Here is a 21,958-nt window from a genome sequence, read left to right on the forward strand (position 1 = left end):
ATTATCTCGCCAGCCGATCTTTATTAATATTATTCATTTTATTTATTACGGCCGAGCTGAAACTATTTGCTTTCAAGGATAGTGCAATGGAGTATGTTCGGCTCCAAAATCATTGCGAAAACTAATGAAATAAATCAAGGTTGATACGCAATGAGAAACGACTTTTTATCTACATGCGTGCGGAATGTGGACCTGCATGCCCATGTGCCCGCTACAAGGACGATCCCACAAACCTTTTCAAAGCTCTTCATTCATTCATTCATTTATTCATGCATCCATTCATTAATTCTTCATTCCGGTATAAAAGCGTCTAAAGAGTTACTTACATTATATTTGCAATTTCCATTGTGTCTCTGCGTGATGCAGTCCGTAAATCCCACTGTGCTCTTGACAACGATTTTTCGTATACTGAACTAACATGAAACTCGGTCTAGTTTAAGAATTTTCTGCCTTATCGTCTCAAACGTTATTGCACCCCCCCAAACCCCTTTCAAATGAAGTTCTTTCTGCATGGTCCCTGTCTCTCAAGGTCAAACAATAGAACCGTATACTGCCAGTGCGAGTTGTGGGCCTCTTCAGGGCGCGAGCTGAAAATCAAAGCCGCTGACCTTCAGTAGAAATGAGCATACATGCTTTCTTTGCAACATCCTGTAGTAAAGCCATCTGTGAGAACTTGAAGTTTCGAATCCATCTATGTAGTGCGCCTCAATGTGCAAATGCGAACTGGCTTCTCTCCCATCTGCAACGGCTTGCTTGGCGCGTTCTAAGGCCCCAATTTTGTCCTTGTTGTCTGCGAGCTTTGAAGCCCCAAAGAACCATAACTATTGAGACTTTTAATTTTTTGGGGCAGCTCAGGGAAAGTATAAAGTACCCATGGAGTTGAGTTGAAAGTGAGATTTATTGTTTGTTTTTATTATTTGCAATACGCAAGCCTCCCCTCGGTTAACAGTGCCCAGCATTTATAAGAGATTGCGACAATTAGTTACATCAACAAAAATATATACATACACATATAGACAAGGTCAGCAATATGAGGTGAATAGAGAGAATTCAAAGATGACACCCAGGTAGTTCGGCACCTAAGATGGTGAAGGTAGGGGTTAGGGTTAGCGTACTTTGTATGCACACTGTACAATAAAAATGATTTACAAAAAGACAATCGTATTACAATTATTTAAACCGGGATTTGTACTTCACAACCAGCTCTCCTTTGGGTGGACATGGCACAGTGGCAATGGATCAGTGCTCTGCACAGAAACGTTCAAAATTCCATATCTGTGCTTCTCTAATACAGCAACAATAAGGCTTTTGACAAAGTCGAACTCCATTTCCTCATAGACTGGTTTGATCACCCATTGCTTACTTCTTTTTGAAAAGGCCTTAGTGTAGCGAGGCATCCTTACATTACCCGTAGTCCTAGATTGTTCACGGCCGAGATTCTCGTTATGGGCCAAGACGGCAAGTAGAGTCCTATGTCTCATGCCCTGTATGCTGAAATGCAAGCGCTTTGGCCTGTACTTTAGGCACATATTGTGGAACACCTCCAAACCTCCTGTGTGACAGAATTCTGTCAGTCCCCTCAAATCTCTTAATAGAGTTTTATCGAAAACAATCTTCTCAATGGCTTTGTGTGTCGGTGAAGATGGATTCAACCACTTCTTATTCCGTGCCTCCACTGGGGATAAAGGGCCATGTTCACATTGGTGGAAATGTAGGTTTTCTGACCAGCGGTGCACGTTGGTACAGTGGTGCATCAGTACTGCCATTTTTCAAGTAGTATTTACACAGCTCCTTCACAAGTTTTGGAGCTCCACCAAAGATGGTTGCTGATAGACTGGGACCACTCTGAAATACTTTCCAAACCTTTTTTTTTCCCTGCAGCCGAGATTTTCTTATTGATTGATTTAGCAAGATGCCATACGTCAAATTGATGTTTAATATGTGGGAACTGCTCTCTCATTGTCTTGGCAATTGAAACGTGTCTGTCCGTGGCTATGAGGTCGATGTGCATTCCCCTCGATTGTAGATATTCCACTGATTTTATAAATCCTAGTTTCTCCATGGCCACTGAGGATGTACATTGTGTTACCTGCACGACCACCAAACTCACAATTTTCTTACTATCCATGTCCTGAAAGTGGTAGGTGCAGTACTTGGCAGAAAATCCAGGGCTGTCGCACTGTCCATCCCCAGCTAGCCTGAATCGTCTGCCTTCGAATGTACTTGCTAGAGACAATTGTTCAATTTTCCAAGCATCACTAATGGCCGGAAACAGATAATCATGTTGGTATTTGTAGTACTGCGTTTTTGAAATGAAATGGAGTCCCACAAACTGAAAGAAAGACTCTAAATTTCTAAAACTGGAGCCACTAAAAAGTGATGCAGCTGCACACAGTAGATTGCCTGCTGGCAGTTTCCCCAGCATCGGTTGTGCAGACCATGAGAACGTATGATGTAATCTACAGGCGGCATGTATTGTGACGTTACTGCCTTGTTTTTGACGAGTCACATGAATCAATGGCTTCCCACATACTTTCCCTCTGACGGAATGCCCACATTTCAGCATACTTATAATATCCATCAAACAGCTATCGAATACTATGTATTTTCCCTCTTTCATTAGACTGTCATCCTGCGTCAAAGTTGTTTCGGCCTGTGATGTTGAGGACATATCACCACATTTGAAAGAAATATCGCTGCTATCAAGTTCTGATGCGTCGGTGAATGCTGCTGCTGGTTCATTCTGTCATTTCAACATCTGCTACCTCAACATTGATGGGAGAACACAACAATGTCGACAGCTTTTTTGGTGGCAATCTTTTGGCGGGTGTAGATTGTGTGAATTGATCTGCGACTACTTCAGAGCTATCTCCAATACATCCAGTATCGTGTTGTTGCGGCGGTGCGGTCGTACTGTAGCAATGGTCCAATAAAACTTTGCTGGATTCTCCGGACACATTCATTTCATGTTCTGGCCATTGGACATGAGCATCCCGAGTCTCAACATGCCGCGTCTGAATTAAGTTCCTCCATAGTGTAAATGGTCTGACAAGCAACATCTCTCATTCACTTCACTGTCTGTGTATGTATAGTTCGTAGACCCACGGCTAACTAGAGGACAGATTGGAAAAGGGATGTTCAGTTTAAACACAAGATACAGTATAGTACAATTGACTGGAAAAAAACATAAAATAGTCCCAGCACAAAAAAATTTCTAAAGTTATGAACTGTTTGTAACTAACCTTATTTTGGTTTCTTTTCTTTGCAACTTTTTTGACTCGACCTTCAACATCTGCACGCTGTTGCTCCGATACGTATCCGCATGTCTCCCCTTCCTCTTGCGCTGCAAAGACTATATTTTCTGCATCCGCTTAGACAGCACAGAATAAGGCTCCATCGACTCCCTGAAACATAGTATTTTCATTACTGTGTATCAAAATATTGTTAGCGTAAAACGCACGCGAGGACGAACACACATGTACATCTCAATAACCAAACGCGATTTAAACATTGTGTGGAACAATCAAACGACAAGTATTCGAGCTCTGATGGCCTAGTTTGATGGAGATGTCAGTATCCATACCTCTGGCTCTACATGGACTGCCACGAATGATTGTGTTTAAGAGGAGGCATCAGCAACTCCCTGAAACACAGTACTTGCGTTAGTATGGTTTTCAATATCGTAAACATAACACACACTTGGGGTCGACGGCACAGGTACATATAAAGAGATAACCACAAATGTTGCATTGTCTAAAAGAATCGAGGAATATTTAAAAATGATCAGATTTAATCGACTTATTTCTCCGATTTCTTTACATCTGCATCATCTAAATGGGATCTTGTGATTGTAGTGGAAGCTCCATCATCTCCCTGAAACACAGTGCTTGTGTTAATAGGGAAGAAAGTATAGCAAATGGAATCGCGTTATATGATCACGCTCGATGGAGCTGTCAGTATCCATACCTAATGCTGCTGAAGAATATCTAGGGCTGTTGTCAATGTGGTGCGCACTTCCGAAAGCTGTTGCGCCGATTCGTATCCGCCTGGTCCCGCTTCCACGGGAATTACTTGAATGTCAGGATCTGCATCAAGTGCGTGGGTTGACGATTCAACAACTGCCTGAAACATAGTATTTGCATTAGTAAGGATTACAATATTGAAAACGCAACACACGCTTGGGGTCGACCGCACAGGTACATATCAACGGCTAACCACATATGAAACATGGTGTAGAACAATCAAACGACAAGTGTTCCAGTCCTGATGATCACGGTCAGTTGAGCTGTCAGTATCCATAACTCGGGCTGCTGAAGAACATCTAGGGCTGTTGTCAATGTGGTGGACGCTGCAGCATCTCCCTCAAAGACAGTACTTGCATTAGTATGGATAACACTAATTATAACTGAAAACAAACACCAGGGGACGACAACTAAGGTGTATATCAATTGGAAAGCACTAACCAAACAATTGGTAAAATAATCACACGATACATACAAACTATTACTTGACATGCATAAAACAAGTCTGTAGCGGAATAGCCAAGTATGATTACCTGATACGCGCTAGAAGTGGTTGATAACTGCGAGCATGTGACGGAAGTAGAATGTTCTTGCTTCAGATTCAAGGGATAGTCAAGAAGTTGTAAAGGTAAATTATTGTTTGATAATGAAATGCCAATATTTAAAATTGCCATGTAAGGAGACAGAATACTTGAGTAATGCGCAATGTAGCACAGTTCCCTGTGCCCATATATAGATTTCGTTTGTGGGTTATGAAATCTAAAAATAATATATTGATAAATGTCATTATTCAAATAGCTATACACTCATATCAATGTCGAAAGTATTACAAATTGGAAACACCTAAAATATCAATGAATCCATTCGGCTACCTACACACTACAGCAAGGCCTAAAGCTAGACACGGACACTTGACTCACCAGTGGCGGATTGTGGATGAATAGAGTAGGAATAGCGTTTGCGAGCAATTTTCGTGTCGATCGCCGTTTGTTCTTCTTTGTTACCCAAGATGTGGTGTACATGTTCGAGGGAAAGTGCCGGCTGCAGATGCGGTATCGATCACCCCTCTTGTCCTCAAAGACTTGTTGGACTCTACTTTCCAGCTCATCCAGTGGATATCCGCAATGTCTGACCCATTCTCTTATTCGATCAACAGTTTTTGGGAATACATGCATTGTAGTGCCTTCAGATTTAGCATGGGTCTTCGAAGGGCAACCGCTAATCGAACAGGCAGGCATTGTTGAAAGTTCTGAAAAGTAAATATCAAGATTATTATAAAACCTTGATGAATAAAAATGTCATAAAAAAGTAAATGAACTATACCATGCTCAATGCAAGGTTTGTTTTGGTCGCCAGAACTATACCAGTTCATCATGTGCGGCTTAGTATTTGCATAAGTTACAGACATTTTTTAAATTATGTGACTAAACTCTGAACATGTGACTCGTCCCTTGGATGTTCTGTCTTGCACGAAAAGGAACCATGCTTACATTATAGACTGGACCCCCGAAGGATGCAATTCGATGACAATTGACTCAGATGAAAATAAATAGATCTATTGATAGCATAACAATTGAAACTCAAGTCAATAGCAATGAGACCAATGACCATAGCTCTATTGGGTACTGTAATAGCAAATAGATTGAAATGTAAAAATGACCGAAATATGACTAGGATACATGGCCTTACCTTGACCAACAAACAGTTGGATTCAGCAGGCCGAGCAGTATGTTGCAGGAGAACAGGTAGATGGCCACAGGTAGCACACTGACGAGTTTGCTCGAAGCGGTCACAGATGGCACCGCGATGAGCAGATTAGCATAGATCTCAGTGCTTCTCAGGTAGAAGGTTCAGGAGTTGACTTGCAAAGCACAAAGATGTTCTCATGAGACATATGAAGTGGTTTATAAAGTATTAGAAACAGGGGTGTGTTTGTGAATGAATGACGTGTGTATGTCGTGGTATTATGTTTATGGCGGCCTGCCTCAGGGGAGGCCTGCCTGGAGACACTGGGTCTGAGGAGGCCATGTGAGCGATGGCCCCTGGACGTGGGATACCTTTTGAAGTGTACATGCTGTTTGGCACCTTGGCTGTTTGCGCCCGTCACAGCCCTCCATGCCAGCGCTCATCCCCGGGTGCGAACCGCCTTTGATAGAGAGGGTGGGATGGATGGGCCTGGGGCGTGCAGATAAGGCACAGGAAGACTGCTGAATGGAGACACACTTATGTGGATTGCAGGGGGGCGGCCTGCCTCGGGAGGCCTGCCTGGAGACACGGGGTCTGAGGAGGCCATGTGAGCGATGGCCCCTGGGCGTGTGGGATACCTTTTGAAGTGTACATGCTGTTTGGCACCATGGCCGTTTGCGCCCGTTCCCTTGCCCTTATGTGATGTTAACTTTGCATGACATTTGCGTAGATGGGAACACTGAGCAGGACACGGGGCATCCATTTTTGTACCCCCTTTCCACTCCATTTTGGTGATCAGGCCTCACTGCGATAGTACAGCGCGCAGAGGACATGGCCCACAGCCTCGTTCCCACTCTGACTGGAAAACTCCAGAGGTATTTGGAACAGCTAATAAATGTAACACATCACTCTCTGAGATCACGGTTCTGCATGTGAACCGGCCTGAACCAAGCACATGGCTCGTTCATCTCCACAAACGTGTCCTTGCCCACGCACCCTCACCAGTGCAAAGTTACTGCCATTCTGACCCTGTGTCCCTGCAAGGTATTCTCTTCATGTGCCAGACCACTGACCACGCCACCTAGCAGATCCCCAACTTACATTAGACCCCTACTGCAGTATATCGTTGCCTATCAATAACAAATGCCACATATCGGAGATTCTTGTGAGCACAGACCCACACTTCAAACACTGTATTATAGTGGTCAAGACCCTTGACCTAAGGCCTGTATAATCCAATGTTAATTGATAGTATTGATATATATGTGTGACTTTTATAGGGACATAACCGACTGAAAGACTTTGAACAAGTGTTATTTAGTGCATGCATTATTGATAATATATTATGTTAGCTTAGATAGTGACCACCCCGCTTCACAGCGACCTGAACTTCACCCATTCCGAGCACAGGTGTCTGACGTCCATCCTTGAATGGAGACACACTTGATTGATTTAAAAAATCGAAACAACCGTTGTTAAAATATATGTGGTGTTTTATTTTGTAGCTTATTTTGACGACACAAAAATACAAAAGTTTACACATTGTACAGTTCAGGTTGCAGCACAGCGAGAGAAAATCCCCTGTACTGACCGCTGTCACTCGGGAACGTTTCTCTTATGGCACGAACAGCACAGGCGGGTATCACTCTTCGAACGCGGTGTCCAAGCCTCCCGTGAAGCCACCATGTAAAGGAACGATAGGCCACCAGCCTGTACCACCTGTGAAAAGGAATGAAACAAACTGTTTTTAAATGACCAAGATAAGTTTAATAAACGTTTGTTGTCGATGACAATTCTTGTAACTAATGGCATTCTGCTCGGACAAATGCTATTTAGACACTGCACACTATTGAAAGACTTTCATGCGTTAACATGATATGTATATGTAATTTTGGATATAGTAGAAGACCATGAAATGGGAGTGGCATGACAAGCAGAGTTATACGTACTTGTTACTCGGATTACAAGGATGAACAGTTGCGCGAAGTTAGTGCATAAGCACCATCATTATCCTCAACATGGACCGTGTGAGGCAGGCTGCCCTGAAGTCTGGCAGCTCGGTGATGCATTGCTGTCGTGGCTCGCCTTCCGAAATGTAGGCCACGCATCCCGAGTTTTCACAGCAGCAGCAGTTCTCCTCCTCGGTCGGCATTAGCTTGCACCGATTGCATGTGCACCAGGTGGAAACACCGTCCATGCGACTAGGTCCAGTGTCTTCATCCGTTGATTCGTCCTGCCAACTGCTGTCCGAAGCCCCATCGTTTTCGTGTGTTTCCCTTTCCAGTAGTTCCTCCTCGGTATACTCGGGCTCGTGCATGTAGGGCATTATTATATCCATTGTGTGTTGCACAAACTAAAATAATTGATAGCGGTGGTACTGGTATCTGTCCACACGGGCTACAAGCAACAAAGGTAGACCAGAGCACAGAAACGAGTCACAGAATACTCAAAGTAACACAGAGAGGAATGGAATCGAAAATCTGCTGCTGTGTTGTGAAACGGTCTGTTTATACTTATTGAGGAAAGAGGCGTCCTGCCATTTCCATGGCGACACGTCATTAGCTGAAGCGCAGCGATTGTTGACACGAGACGTGCTTTGGCGTTGTGAAATGGGCGGTAGGCGTCTGCTGATGACAGGCTCAGAGGCGAGAGATATGATTTAGTGCCGCAAAAGCAGGTCAGCCAGGGCGATGGGGGAAATGATAGGATTATCACAAAATGGCAGCTCCCTGGTGCCTGTTTTCGCGTGTGTTTAATGAACGAAAACTCAGGTAAGGTCCATAGGAAATTTTTCTAAAATCGAGCGACTTAGGCTTAAAAACACATGGCCGACCCGTAGGGGCAATAAAAACTTTTGACCGAACCATTCCTTTAAAATCATGCCCTCGGATAATGTAGTCAACACATGTTTCGGCCCCTAGGTCTTTCTCAAGATTAATTCTCTATACATATCTATATATATCAAGATCCGGCGTCTCCGCAAGCTTTCCTGGAAGTTCTGGTCTTGGACATTCTGCCCTCATGTGTGATCGAACTTCCCTGTCCAGCGGCTTTCTAATATGCTGGGCCATATATATCGCCACTCTCGGTGAGGGCATAAAAACATAATTAGAACTTATCTTGAAATGGCAGCCAAAAGAAAGAGGAAAGGACATTGGGTTCAGTGTTTATACCTCATGCTGGGTGCTGATAGGTGGACATATAGATGTCAAGACTACTGGAAGCAGGAGGATCATGGGAGTCGTGGTTCGAGACACTCGTATTGGATTTTTAGGAGGTGTTAAACTTGAACTTACTATTTACATTTTTCTAATGTTATACCAAGAAAAATGTTAAAAATAAGTTGAGAGTGTTAAAGTGCTGAGATGCCAGTATTAAAAGAAAGAATAAGCATAATGCGAGCCTCCTGTCTTGTCATAGAATCAAAAATCAATTAACCAATTCCACAATGTAAATGTAAAAAACACGAAACAGAGAAAACAATAAATGTTAGTTAATTTCAATCATGTTATTTTTACATTCCTATGCACTTAAAACCTCTTTTAGTGTCGGATCACAAATTAGTTTCTTAGGACCTCTCAAATACCTCATACATCATAGCAAGAGCAGCCCCCACCACACCGTTATGACATGCACTAGGTTAATGTCACCCTAGTGTGTCTATGCGTCACAATTATAAGCCAGATAAAATGTTTCATTATTTTAATGTGCAATGCCAGTGATTATGACTCAACTGGAATTTCAAATTATTAGCCTATAGTTTTAGGCGTGCCAGTTCAGTCAAATTCACTGAACTGGGATCTAGAAGACAGGCATATTACTATCTTATTGCTCCAATCCACCATGTGTCTTATTAGCAATACATTGCAATTTATAACTCACCTAGGAGTTTAATTACTTGTCCCGCTGTTCAGTCATAGATATTGCCATTCAGTTCTGTATGCTGAAAATATTTTGCTGTCAGAACTGATCAATTGGGTACCGATTCCAGTGTATGCTATCAAGACATATATATCCTGTCACATTGATTACTCTCTGATTTATAGTATACTATAGGTTATTATTCTCTTCTTCAAATGAACATGACCGATCTCATTAATTTCAAATGTTACTTTACATTTTCCAGCTACAAATCCCAAAATAGCTATCCCACCAATTAGCCCAAACCTACCCATCTTTCAATATTTCTAAACTACCCTTGTTAGGGTGTAGTTTATCCTACTTGGCGTACCACGATTCGTATTCTCGCAGCCAGCATTTTGTTTTACCGGTTTATATATGCGTAGTGACCTCACGTGTGCATGAGTTCACGTCCTTTTCCCCCTAAATGGAAATAAACATTGCACCTGCGATCGCCCAGTAATGGTTTCAGTTTCCTACTAAGATCGTCGTAATTATTTTATAATTATGGATTCAAAGCTGACAATGTACACTAGTAAAGGTAGAAATATTGCAATGTGCAACCCAATTTAAACGCATACTGCAATATTATTATTCTGAGTTATTCTTAACTATTTCCATTATTGAAATATTTGGATTGGTTAATGATTTGAATAGTGTACCCAGTGTTTCGGCAATTGCTCTTCCATATCTGCATTGTTACTCATAATGTAGCATGAAGCTGACTCCAAAATAGTCTCATAATCCTGTATCTAACTATGTCATTTATCTTCCAGACAACTGATCATACTTAACAATTCCAAGCATTTGCTCTATATAGCACTTTTAATGCAAATTAATTATATTCTTCTTAACTAATCCATCATTTTATTATTATTATTTTTTTTCGGGGTGTATCAATACGATATTTATTATTTAATGAGAAAGGAAAATCATCGACAAACTGCAGCCACCAAAATTGTGGCAACACAAATGCCATATCCTATCTAGAGCGACCAAGTGGAAATGGGATGTTACATTCACCTTTGTTATAATGAGAAACGGGAAAACACAATCAGTTTGAAATGGACCGTTACACTCACTTTTGTTTTAATGACAAAACAGGAAAACACCATCAGATTTGAATGTGATAGCGCTCCCCCCTTGCAACACTCACCCCAAACATCAATTAAACTTGATTCCTTTGAATGGAAGGTAGTGGCAAGGAGTAGGAATAGAGAGAGAAAATCGGATTTGGGGTAAAGACCACCACCCCCCAAATGGCAAGTCAGTTAACTAATCCATCATGATGTTGATCACTCAAAATGTGAATATCCATGTCCTACTACAATTATCATAAATGTTGAGTTGCGTCATTCATGGCCTACAAATTCCAGGCATTGAGTCGGGTGACTTTTCAAGCAATCATAATTTTAAATAAAACACATTTTTGTCTCAAATATAAATATCAATAAATCTTTCATGCTGGTCAAGTTGCACTATACAGTAGTCTCAAATTGCCCATCGTACATTTTAAAGAAACGCATTCATTTCATGATCCGAGTTTAAACCAATGTTTGTGCACCGTAATTTACACATCATTCTCGATTCAAGTTGGCTTAATAAATTGTGATTCCCCTCCTCTTTCCAATATTAACTTTTAATAGTCTAATGAATTGCATTTGTGCTTTGTCTTCAAACTGATGGTTCAATTGCCAATGGTTCACCAACGGTACATGTGGATCTTGGTTCCCTAGGCTGTGCATGTGTTCTCAAATACGTGTCCTTAGTTGCCTGATGGTGCTTCCAATGTTCAATTTCTTACATACACAAGTAACAGCAAATACAACATACTTTGTCTTGCAATTAATAAAATCCTGAATGTCCGCTTGTGGACCTCCCTGACTGGAAAAAGTCACAGTCCGTGTGGGCATACTTGCACATTGTACAGTTACCACTTTAATGAAATCCCTTGGCCCTCAACCACTTGCTACCAGTGACTTCTCTGCCTTCTCCAGGCTTAAGATATGACGGACTAATTTTGATTTTGATAGTGGGAGCCCCGGTGTATATAAACCTGGGCTTTGTGTCAACGTACTTATGAAGATCTGCATCCATTAGTAACAGATGCCAGTGTTTTTGTACAATTGTATACAAAACTCGTGTGTCCCTAGAGTGTTTTGTAATGATATTGATTTAAGGAAAGATTATAATTGGTTTTTACTTTAGCCACCGAATGCACGATAACGTTGCGATCCATATTTAGAATTTTGCTGTGGAATATCCTCTTTCCTGAAATCTTTGTTTGAGCAAGCTACATTCCTGCTCAAATATACTGTTCTCACTACAATTCCGTCTAGCCCAATAGAATTCACCCACCAGTATATTATTGATGGTTGACTGTCTATAACAACTAGTTGCAAACAGAATAGAATTTACTTCAGTGGGTTTTCTGAAAGTTCTTGTTTGTATCTTACCCAGTTCAACATATATATGCAGATCCAGGAAGTCAATGGCGCTTTGGTCTACCAAATCAATACATTCCCAATTTGTTGTCATTGAGCTGTCTCGCAATGATTAAATTCCTCCTCAGTACCAGACCCCACTAAGGTTGTGTTTTTGGGAGCGGAGTGTAACGTTCGCGGCGGGGAGGAGTGGTGAAAGTGGAGGCCACTGTGGGAGTAAAGTGGGGGAAAGAGGTGGGGGGCTTCAAATGGGTTAGCTTTTGTGTTCTTTGAAATCAGCTCAAAAGGCTGCCTTTTTGGATGTGACCTTCGGTTTGCAGGATTTTGACATGGAACCATTTGCTTCACAGTCCCTTTTCCTCTGCCGGACACCTGGATAAGAGAGTGTGAGTATTGCTTGCCAATGTTTCAAACTTTCCTCATCTTATCAGGCTAGCCTCCTCACAAATGGTGGATGAAAATCCTGCCCTCGCCTCGCTCTGGGCTTTGTGAGGCAGCAGGAGCGCTGATTGCTTCATCACCTGACTGCTGCAATTGGGAAAACACTTCTCATGGCCGACTTTCTCTGTCTATTTGAGATGCTAGTTTTTCTCGAGAGTTCTAAAGATATTACTCATTCAGTTATTTTCCATTTATAAAATCAGTACTTCTCCCAAGTGTCTCCTTGATGCAGGGCCTTCAGGTATTCTTCCCTGATAATAATTATTAGCAACCGTGTGGGTGTACGCAACCATTCAGGTTGTTCCTAACGCAGGCTTTACCTGATGGTGTAAGCCTGCTTTTGGTGCACACTGCAGGTTGCTCTGGCGCACGCCCACTGGATGCTACCAGCTAGAGCCCACAACTCACCCATGTCCAAATAAATGCAAATAAAGGTCAACCACATACCTACTCATTGGAGTCTGCCATCACTCCCTCATTGTTGACTACTGTGTAACTACTCCCACCCATAGATTGCCTCCATTATCATGGTGACCATGTTGAATGTTATTTTGCAAAGTCAAGCTGTTTACGGGCACCCATAGCCTGTTAGCACCCATGGCCTGTTTTTCCCCTGATTGTGCTCTTGCCACCCCGGATGCTGTGTTGTAGTGCTTTGAAGGTTTCTCTGTACCACCACTGGTGTGGGTTCTTCAGTGTTGATGATGAATTAACCAACTTGATTCTTGTCTGCACGCATTCATTTGAACGGTTTTAGAAGCGCCATATTTTTCCAAAAATCTTTTGTTTATAAAGGTGTGTACCACACCTTTCAAGTGACTAAGTGCAGGCAAAAATCACCTTGGTTGATCCATCCTGAGCACTTTTCCAATCCCTTTTTACACGGTGCATATTGATGAGGACCACCCTACAGAAGAATACGATAAAGGATGTATTTAAAGGTTTCTATCTGGCATCTAGAGAGACCACCCTGTAATGGACCTGTGGGGTTGACGCTAGTTTTGACCTAAATCCCAGGTAAACATGACTGAGCAGTCAGGCTGCAACTCTTGGGAGGTATAGGCACTGGTATAAATTAGGTACAGGTCATTTACGAAGGATACCAAGCCCAATATTGTGCATACAATCGACGGTTTAGTACTGCTGATAAACAGATACAGTTGCCGTTAAAAGTGGGGAGTAAATAATAGTTAGAATGTTGCACCATCACGACTGAACAAATGTTCACCTAAATCAAGAGCCAAGTAAATGGAAAGTTACTTAAGAGGGTTTAAGAAGGATACCAGTGGCTCAAGATACGTCTGGAGGCCTTGGCGAGACTATTCCCACGGATGACTGCACTGAAGAAGGCTCATGGTTTGTGCATCCATAGGTGAGCGTTTGGGTTTGGATTGGGTCTGGCTGACACCGGTTCTTCACTACGCTTGTAACCCCATGGTTATTTAAGATGACTGGAGCTGGATTTCAGGATTCCCAACACAGAAAGAACTGAGTTCTTCGACCTTTGACTATAAAGGAGCCTCGATGATGCAGCGGGTGGTGAGCAGTGACTGGGTAACCCAGCATGGGTCTGCAGGGAATGATGCGCGAGCAAAGGACTTGATCTCTGGGAGCCAACCCAGCATGGGGAGATACCAACGGTGGCAGTGCCACAAATATGTCCCTCATTGTTTCTGCCCAGCACATTAAACCTCAGGTACAGCTCTGTGTCCATGTTCTGAAACGGTCCCCTCGCAGGATGTGCTGACTGTCCAGACTGGAGACGATCTGTGGGTCCTGCGAGAGACACTAGCGCACTAAAAGTGGATGAAGAACCAGTTGCGCCCTTTAGGTTAAAGGGACGCTTGCGGGAGTTAGCTTGGCCAGTGGTGGTTGCAGCAGCAGACCTGGTCTCTTCCAAGGTCCTCCTGGTGCTTCAGATCCAAGCGATTGGCTAGTGAATAACTCCATCCCCCCCACCGCCTTATATATACATAAATGTGACCTAGTGGCAACCCCAGCTAGCCTATTGGCAGGAGTACTCTGAGAAGATTATTCAGTCATGGAGAACCAGCTCGTGTCTGGATTTGGATCAGTGTTTCTTGAGACTCTCCACCCAGTTCTAAGCACACTTATGGCACGGAAAGGTCATGGCCAAATATGGCTGGTCCTATCTCTGAACAGAACGAACGTAGCAAACAGTGGTTCCTCAATAAACAATGAGGTAGCAATTTTAGCTTTCTAGTGGACAAAACAATCCACGGTAAAGTAAAAGGTGCACAGTGTAGTGCAGCATATATATCTAGCTCTCTCATTAGTACTGTCACTACCTTGTCAGTAACACACTATAACCAGAATACACTTGAAAATGGAATTGGGACAGGGTTCCGCTGCACGATTAGCCACAGGAATTGTAGTGCTGCTACACATAAAGGTAGACTGGGGCAGGGCCCCCTGCACACGCAGCCTTGGGGACAGGCCAGCGCAATCCAAAGACTATTAGTTACAGAGACAAGTGGGGTGTAAAATGGCCTCGCTTGCCTAAAGTTAGGAAGAAACAAATTACCTAGTAAATATGGTTTTGGGGGAGGAGAGGGGAATCTCAAGAAGGACATTAAAAATCAGCAAAAAGGAAAACCTTCCCTCGCCAGTGCTAATGCCGATGAATCCCATGCCGGCGGCATGTGCTGGATGGGAAATGCCCTCCTTTCACGTGGGCAGTTACATCCGGCTGACGGGCCCTTACCTGCCGGAGCAGCCAGACTGTACAGGATTTATCTCTATATAACTACCCCAGTGCACTGAAAACCAATGTTACCCAATAAAAGCGCTACTCCTTTCACTCTTTTCTGAACCCCCCCCCCCCCAAAGATGAGTGGTCGAATGGAGCTGAGCTTTGGACTCCATGTTCTGATTCGTGACGTATAACATGACATCATTGACCAGAAAGCGAGACTTCCGTTCCATTTCTGTTTCTTTGGAATGGGCTTCTTTCTGCCTGGGTTGTGCGCCTGGTCAAATTAGACGCATTTTAGGAAGCAATGCGAGCTTATCATGGTTTTTAGGCTTTGTTTGCTTTCTTAACTTGGAATGTGCAGTTTAGGTGCGTTTTTAATGTGTTTCGACGTTATAATATGTACAGCATTGTTTTTTTTGGTTGTGGATCACTTAGTCACTTGTGTTTTGTTCGTGTTGGTAAAAACGAAACATTTTATGTTGTAACCAGAATGCCTTCAATATGGAAAATGTTTTTCAGTTACTTTGAAACAGCATTTTTAGTTAAAATGTCTTCGTTTTTTTGTTTTTTTTTACTCAGGCAATTGGGAATGCCCCGAGCGAGAACGCTACACGCGTACAACCCTAGTAGGGACACAGACGTCTTCGTGGACTCGGTGTTTACAGCCTGCAGGCATTTCCACGTGTCTCCCTTTCAGAACAGGGTGAGTGTTGATGTTCTTTTGGAAACTATGCCGTGGCCGAGGGCCAGCACACTGGACTGTCTGGCTTGACAGCCTTGCTACTGCTGCTTATCGTCCTCTTGAGCCGGATCCAAGCCCTCCTCACGGCAAGCCTTTGGCACACGCCCACCCAGCGCATCTCCGTTGTACTGCGAGAGAATTTGTTATGCTTTTCCCTTGAAAGATTGTGAAACGTGACCGTTATGGTGCTGGTGGAGTGGTTGCATCGAATGCTTTCTTATTCGTGCGCCAGGTCGCCTGAGGCCAAGAAGCAACTATCCGTGGAGTACATAACAGCAGCCAAAATCAAATCTCTTTAGAGTCACGTTCAGCAGCAGCTTACAGGGCCAGGTCCAGTAGCAGTTTACACCTTATTCGTAGGATGTAGGAAATGTAAGTAGTTGCAGATCCGGCAAATGCTGGTTTTCTATGTGCTTTCAATGAACTCCTTTATGACGTAACATTTTGAATTGCTGTGCTGTTCTGTTTCAAACTTTCATTTCCATCACCGATAAGCCATAGTGGCGTAACTAAATCACTGCAAGTGCACTGTGCAGCTGGCACGCACAACTAAGGTCTAGTGTTTAGCCAAGAATTGTACAACAGATTTATCCTGCTCAGTTCAAAGGCCTGCACAAGCTTTTCACTCAAGCTCTATAACCCTGACACTCGTTCACTATCCATATAGCGGGTTCGATACAGACCGTTTGCACAAATATTTAAGCCAATTCCGCTCAGACAAGTCACTCTAAGTAATTCAACTTACTCCTAAGCCAATTTGGAGAAAAAGGCCACAGGCTTTATTAGGATATTACAATCAATAATACGTTTTCGGAAAAGGAATGACTGAGTTGACCAGAATGAAACTTTTTGATCTCCCCCCCCTTACTCCCGCCCTGTCCCTTTGGGCAGGGCAGAGGTGGCTGCATCCGCTCTCAGGCTCTGCTTAAAGCTTGTTGTTACCCTTGGTTCAGTTCTGGCATAAGGGGCAAGCACCCTTTCTTTCTTACTCGTGCACCCCCTTCTATTCGTCATACCAGATGGTTGCTATTCCATTTGTTGCAGGTGGGCGTCCACCCATGAACCTTTCCTTGCTTCCTATAGAGGATATACAAACTGGTCGCTTGTGTAACTGCCCCACCACGCAGTGGGGGTGTCCACCCCCTCGCGGTTACCCTACTTTCCATCTCCCGAGAATTGGTGCTGCTCCAATGCCCCAAAAATATTGTGTAAAAACAGGTCCAACTCTACTAGACAAATGCACAGTCTGATGCATAATCAGATTTGTCCAGGTTCCAGTTCATGCATAATATGGGTGACGCCAAAGCTGTTGCAGATCTGCCCCTTTGCTTTGTTCACCTTTCTGCAAGATTTTTCCACTGCACAGTGGGGCATGGCGCCTTTCCATGTGGCCGTGGGCACCAGTTCAGCTCATACCAACTCTGTTTATCCAAGGTCAGACGCAATCCTTCGCAAAGATCCCAGCATGGATCCCATCAGATCTCCCCACTCCAGTGTTCTGAGGTCATTACCCCCTAGGTGCAGTGGCATAATTACTTTCTGCTGCCCTAGACCCATATAAGTACATGCACCGCCCCAACTTTACACCACCTCTGCCAGACTCGGCTCCTTCACTAGATTCCGCCCCTTCAACAAATTCTGTCCACGTTTATCCAAACGACACCCCTTCACCCCCATTTTGTCCCAATAACATAAGGACGTTTCCAAGGTTGTAGGAATTAGAAAGTTATTGCTTCCTCTCTATTCATTCAAGCCTGTCATAATATGTTATGTTAGCTGAAAGAGTACTTTTAGATCTCTGCTGTCCAAGATTTGGAGAAGGCTGTGTGTTGTGCAGTTAAGTGCACTACAGGTAATTGTTACGGCTAATTATCTACTTTCATTTAAGTCCCAAATCAATCTTTTAGAGGAAGCAATAAGAACATAAGTTGTCTGCCAACTGGACAGAAGGTTGGAATGAGGAATTTGGATTTCAATGCTAATATATGGTTTCTCTCAAAAAAGGACTAAATTTCTACATTAGGTCTTGTCAAATGGTAAAGTTTATATCTGAAATATATGCAAGTGGTACAGGCACATATTATAAAAATGTTGAATAAAAATAACTGAACCTCCTTCTCATGGTTACAGCTCTGGTGTTAGCAGGGGCAACATGGAAATAAGGCAAGTTACCTGCTGCAGCCAATGTACCTACAATCCCTTGGGCTGGAACGCCATTAAAATATGGCAAAATCACGAGTGAAATGTGTAAACTCTGCCTTGGCATAAACACTTCAGCAGAGTAAAGACAATTGGAGAAAGTTCTTGGAATCTGTTTTTGAATTCTGTAGAGCTGGTTGGACTGTACAATACATAGGAACATTTTGAGATGTGTGGTTATAGATATAGATGTTGTGCTGTCGTTTTAAGTACTGTTTCACAGTAAAAGTCCTACCTTGTATTTAAAATTGTATTAATGTAAACATTACTTATAAACATCACAGTTATGCATTGTGTGACATACTTTGCAGTTGGTTCTCCTGGTAGTACTGAGTGTGCAGCAGAATCCCATGAAAAACATATGATGCAACCTGTAGGGATGCCATGTGCCTGCTTAGCACTGAGCAGCTTCTGTAGATGGCTGAATGGATATCTTTACAGGGCACCTTTACAGCTGTCAAACAGTGTGTACCTTTTGCACACAGTTTTTGTTCTAGCCCTTCTATGGCTTTTGGTATCCCTTAACCGGTTTCTTGATGCACTTGCACATTCAGATTTACTCTTCGCCATTTTAACTTCTCTGATCTATTTCATGCTTGCTCCTTTTGGGTGGCCACAGACCTCTGAAATGTGGGGCTGGAGAGGGAAATTAGTGCTTGCTTCGGAACATCATTTTAGTACCACCTGTGGGAACTTTGTTCTTGACTTAAGCATAGGCATGCGTTTAATATTGTAAAATTATGCATCATTTGTAACCTTTACTTTTCTGAAGCGAAAACCCTCTTTTGTGTAGCGGTTTAAAAAATGAATGTGTATTTGAATATAAAAGTGATTGCTTAACAAAGTGTATGTGTGTATTGATTTGAAAGAACTCCAAAGATAATGTGAAGTGGCACAAATAAAACCAATGATATTTTGGCTGTTTTGCCATATTAGAGCATTTTGGGAAGTTAAGAATGACCAAAGAGTTTTATATTTATCAAATGTCTCTGAAAGGTGTATGACTGAATCACGAAATACCTAAAGCGTGCTGAGTTTGGTATGCGTTTTTAAATATTTTTCTAAACAAAGGTTACCCTAATGATAAAGCCTTTGCAAATATCAAGCATATATGCAAGTTGGGCCATCAAAGACTTTAGCTGTCGGTGACAGGACTGCTAACAGCTCAAAATCATCACTTGCAGTGCTGTGGATTTGCCCAACTCGGAAAAACAAAAGTAGCTTTATTTAAAAAATAAAATAAAAAAAATGACAACCAGTACTGCAATAAAATGCTGCTTATCTGCCGCCCAAGACCTGGGCCTAGTCGGCATTGTTGTAAATACATCTATGTTAAGGTGTATCACCAAGCTGTCTGGCTTCTCTTTTTCTTGCAGCAAGGTAGAGATCTAACCTTCCAACTGGGCCCACAGCATCCCTGGTCTCCCCTGCCAGTCAATCCTGGTCATACGCCACATTTGCCTTGCCCTGTGGTGACAGTCCTCCTCTTGCTGCCCTGGCCTGCTGATTGCGAGTGGCTGACTACCCATACTGCTCGTGGTCCTGCTCTCCCGAGTGCTGTTGGGGCAATAGGAAAGGAGAGTGAACAAACATTCCTCACATTTCTTTTTCAAAACCGAAAACAAACAAGCAGGCATCGCACCTTTTCTACTCTGATGTATCCCTTGAAACATTTGGAAGCCTGCTCCCCAAATTCATAATACCTTAGTCGTCCATGCTGCTATGGCTGCTGAGGTGGCAGCCCCTATTTTGAAGGACTGGGTGCCGAACTGTTGTTCTTTTAAAGCAGCTACCCCTAAAGCCTTCCATAAGACTGCCCGGAAAACAGAAACCGGCTCAAAGGGTTCCATTATTGTGTATTAGGAATGCATCCTTAAAACGAGGCCTCTGTTCACCATAAAGCTGTACCAGGCATAGCGACACCAACAGGCCTCAATAAATGCGATATGGATGCTGACCCCCGTTCCTGGTCTGATGCCGATCTCGAGACAATCAAGTTCAGCCCATGTTGGTCCGTGGTGACGCCTTTGTGGTTCTCATCCCTCCCCTTTTGCTGTTCCAGACCAGCTCCCCTATCTGGAGAGCGCCAAGAAGGGCCAGTGTGAGTGCCACTTAGAAGAGGGCGACCTTGTGGATGGATCTGCATACTTGTGGGAGGGGCGTAATCATTGTGGCATGCTGTGGCAAGCATCAGCCATGATACGTACTATAGGAAGAGTGGATTGTTTAGGACTAGGTGGATTGCGTGCATTAATGTGAGATTGATGAGGTCTCTCATTGTTTTTATTTGTGTTTTTTGTTTATTCCACATTTCATGCAGGCTACATTTCCCCGTGAAGAAATGCATTGTCATCTGCCTGCACACTTGAATAAAAGAAGGCTGATTTTGACTTCTGTTATTATTGCAACACTGGAATTACATTTTGGATTTATTAAGTGTTGAGAATATACGTTTCCAGCAGTATTGATTGTAGCAGGTATAGTGCAGTCCTCACTGTGGACTGTATGCCCTGGTCTTTCTCTTTGGTATTCCAACGCCGTTTGCGCTGTTTTAAGAGGGCTTGCAAAATGAAATGTTTCATTGAATGTAAGAGAATTTGAAGAGAATTTGAAGAGATTTTGAACCAAGTTGAGTGATGCCCACCCCATCCCTGTAGTATGGAAAAGTACTCTTCCCCCACCAAGGGTTTTTACCTTGCCTTACACTTAGTACTGGCGAAGTGTGGGATCTTGACGGTGTGATGCTAAAACCCTGTTGAAGGACCACCACAGACACCTATCAGACAGTGTTGAGTAGACCCGAACAAGAATAGTTTTCAGCCTGTGGTGAAATGTCATGCCCACTGCTCCCGTAATTTGGATATAGTCCTTTGGACCCTAGAATTTTCTCTGCTTCCCAGGAGAGTGATCCTTCAGCAAAACACGTCAGAGTTTAATGTACTGCCATAACATCCATCCAAACACCTGTGAGCCGTACCACATCATGACACGCGAGCAGCAGAACGTACTCCACACATGTGGTGCACTAATCTAACAAAACCCAAATGGTAGTCTTTCAAAAGCCATTCCTGTGCACCTGCAAGGTGCTACTGGGGACAGACAGGAGGGACCTAGTATAAGGAATCGGATGCCTTTGGCCATTGAGCAAGCACTCACTCCCTCACACTCCACAAAGAAAGGCATATGGAAAAGCATACGGGCAATTTTGGTGGATCCTCAGCCCTAATACTTGTCCACATCAACCACCTGGTAGGTGGCTTGAAAGCAAGTCACAAGACATTGATCTCTTCTTCACAGCAGTGAATGCATCACTCTGTCCGTGATAGCAGTCCAATCAGTATCCAAAGCTCACAGGGGTTATGTTCATGTTAATACCGACTTCAAGAAAGAAGTCTTTTGCCATCTAAATTTCACTCCCTTTGTGTAGTCGCAAAACCGCCATATAAACAGTAGAAAAACATACCATCACGTTTACCAATTGGTAAAACAAGTGTTCAAAAACACAGCCCTGAGATTATACAGTGGGCCAATTCAATGTGTTGAAACATGAATTATTCAAGCTTTCAAATAAAATAACGAGAAAACAGATATACAAAACAATTTCTGATTCATAACAACAACGTCGTTGATTCACAATTACTCAGGTTGGATGTAGACCTGGGCTTCTATGTACGTGAACCTTCACACGTCGTCCCTTCCTTCCATTCGTCAGGACACGAAAAGTGAAACTATTTCACGCCTACCAGGGTTTGTGTTGAGACCACACTTGAAGCTTGTGAAAAATGCATTACTCTGCAAGAAGCATTGC

General features: G+C 43.0%; 1 protein-coding gene across 2 annotated transcripts in view; it reads left to right on the forward strand.

Moving 5' to 3' along the window:
- TMEM131L (transmembrane 131 like) overlaps positions 1-21,958 on the forward strand; it is a 909,664-nt gene that overhangs the window by 317,728 nt on the left and 569,978 nt on the right. For both annotated transcript variants that reach the window (XM_069631301.1, XM_069631300.1), the window contains exon 5: positions 15,789-15,912. In XM_069631301.1, the coding sequence (XP_069487402.1) occupies positions 15,789-15,912 (124 nt within the window). The remainder of the gene's footprint in view (positions 1-15,788; positions 15,913-21,958) is intronic.

Source organism: Ambystoma mexicanum, chromosome 6q, assembly GCF_040938575.1.
Source record: "Ambystoma mexicanum isolate Mex_15411 chromosome 6q, UKY_AmexF1_1, whole genome shotgun sequence".
NCBI classification, from domain to species: Eukaryota; Metazoa; Chordata; class Amphibia; order Caudata; family Ambystomatidae; genus Ambystoma; species Ambystoma mexicanum.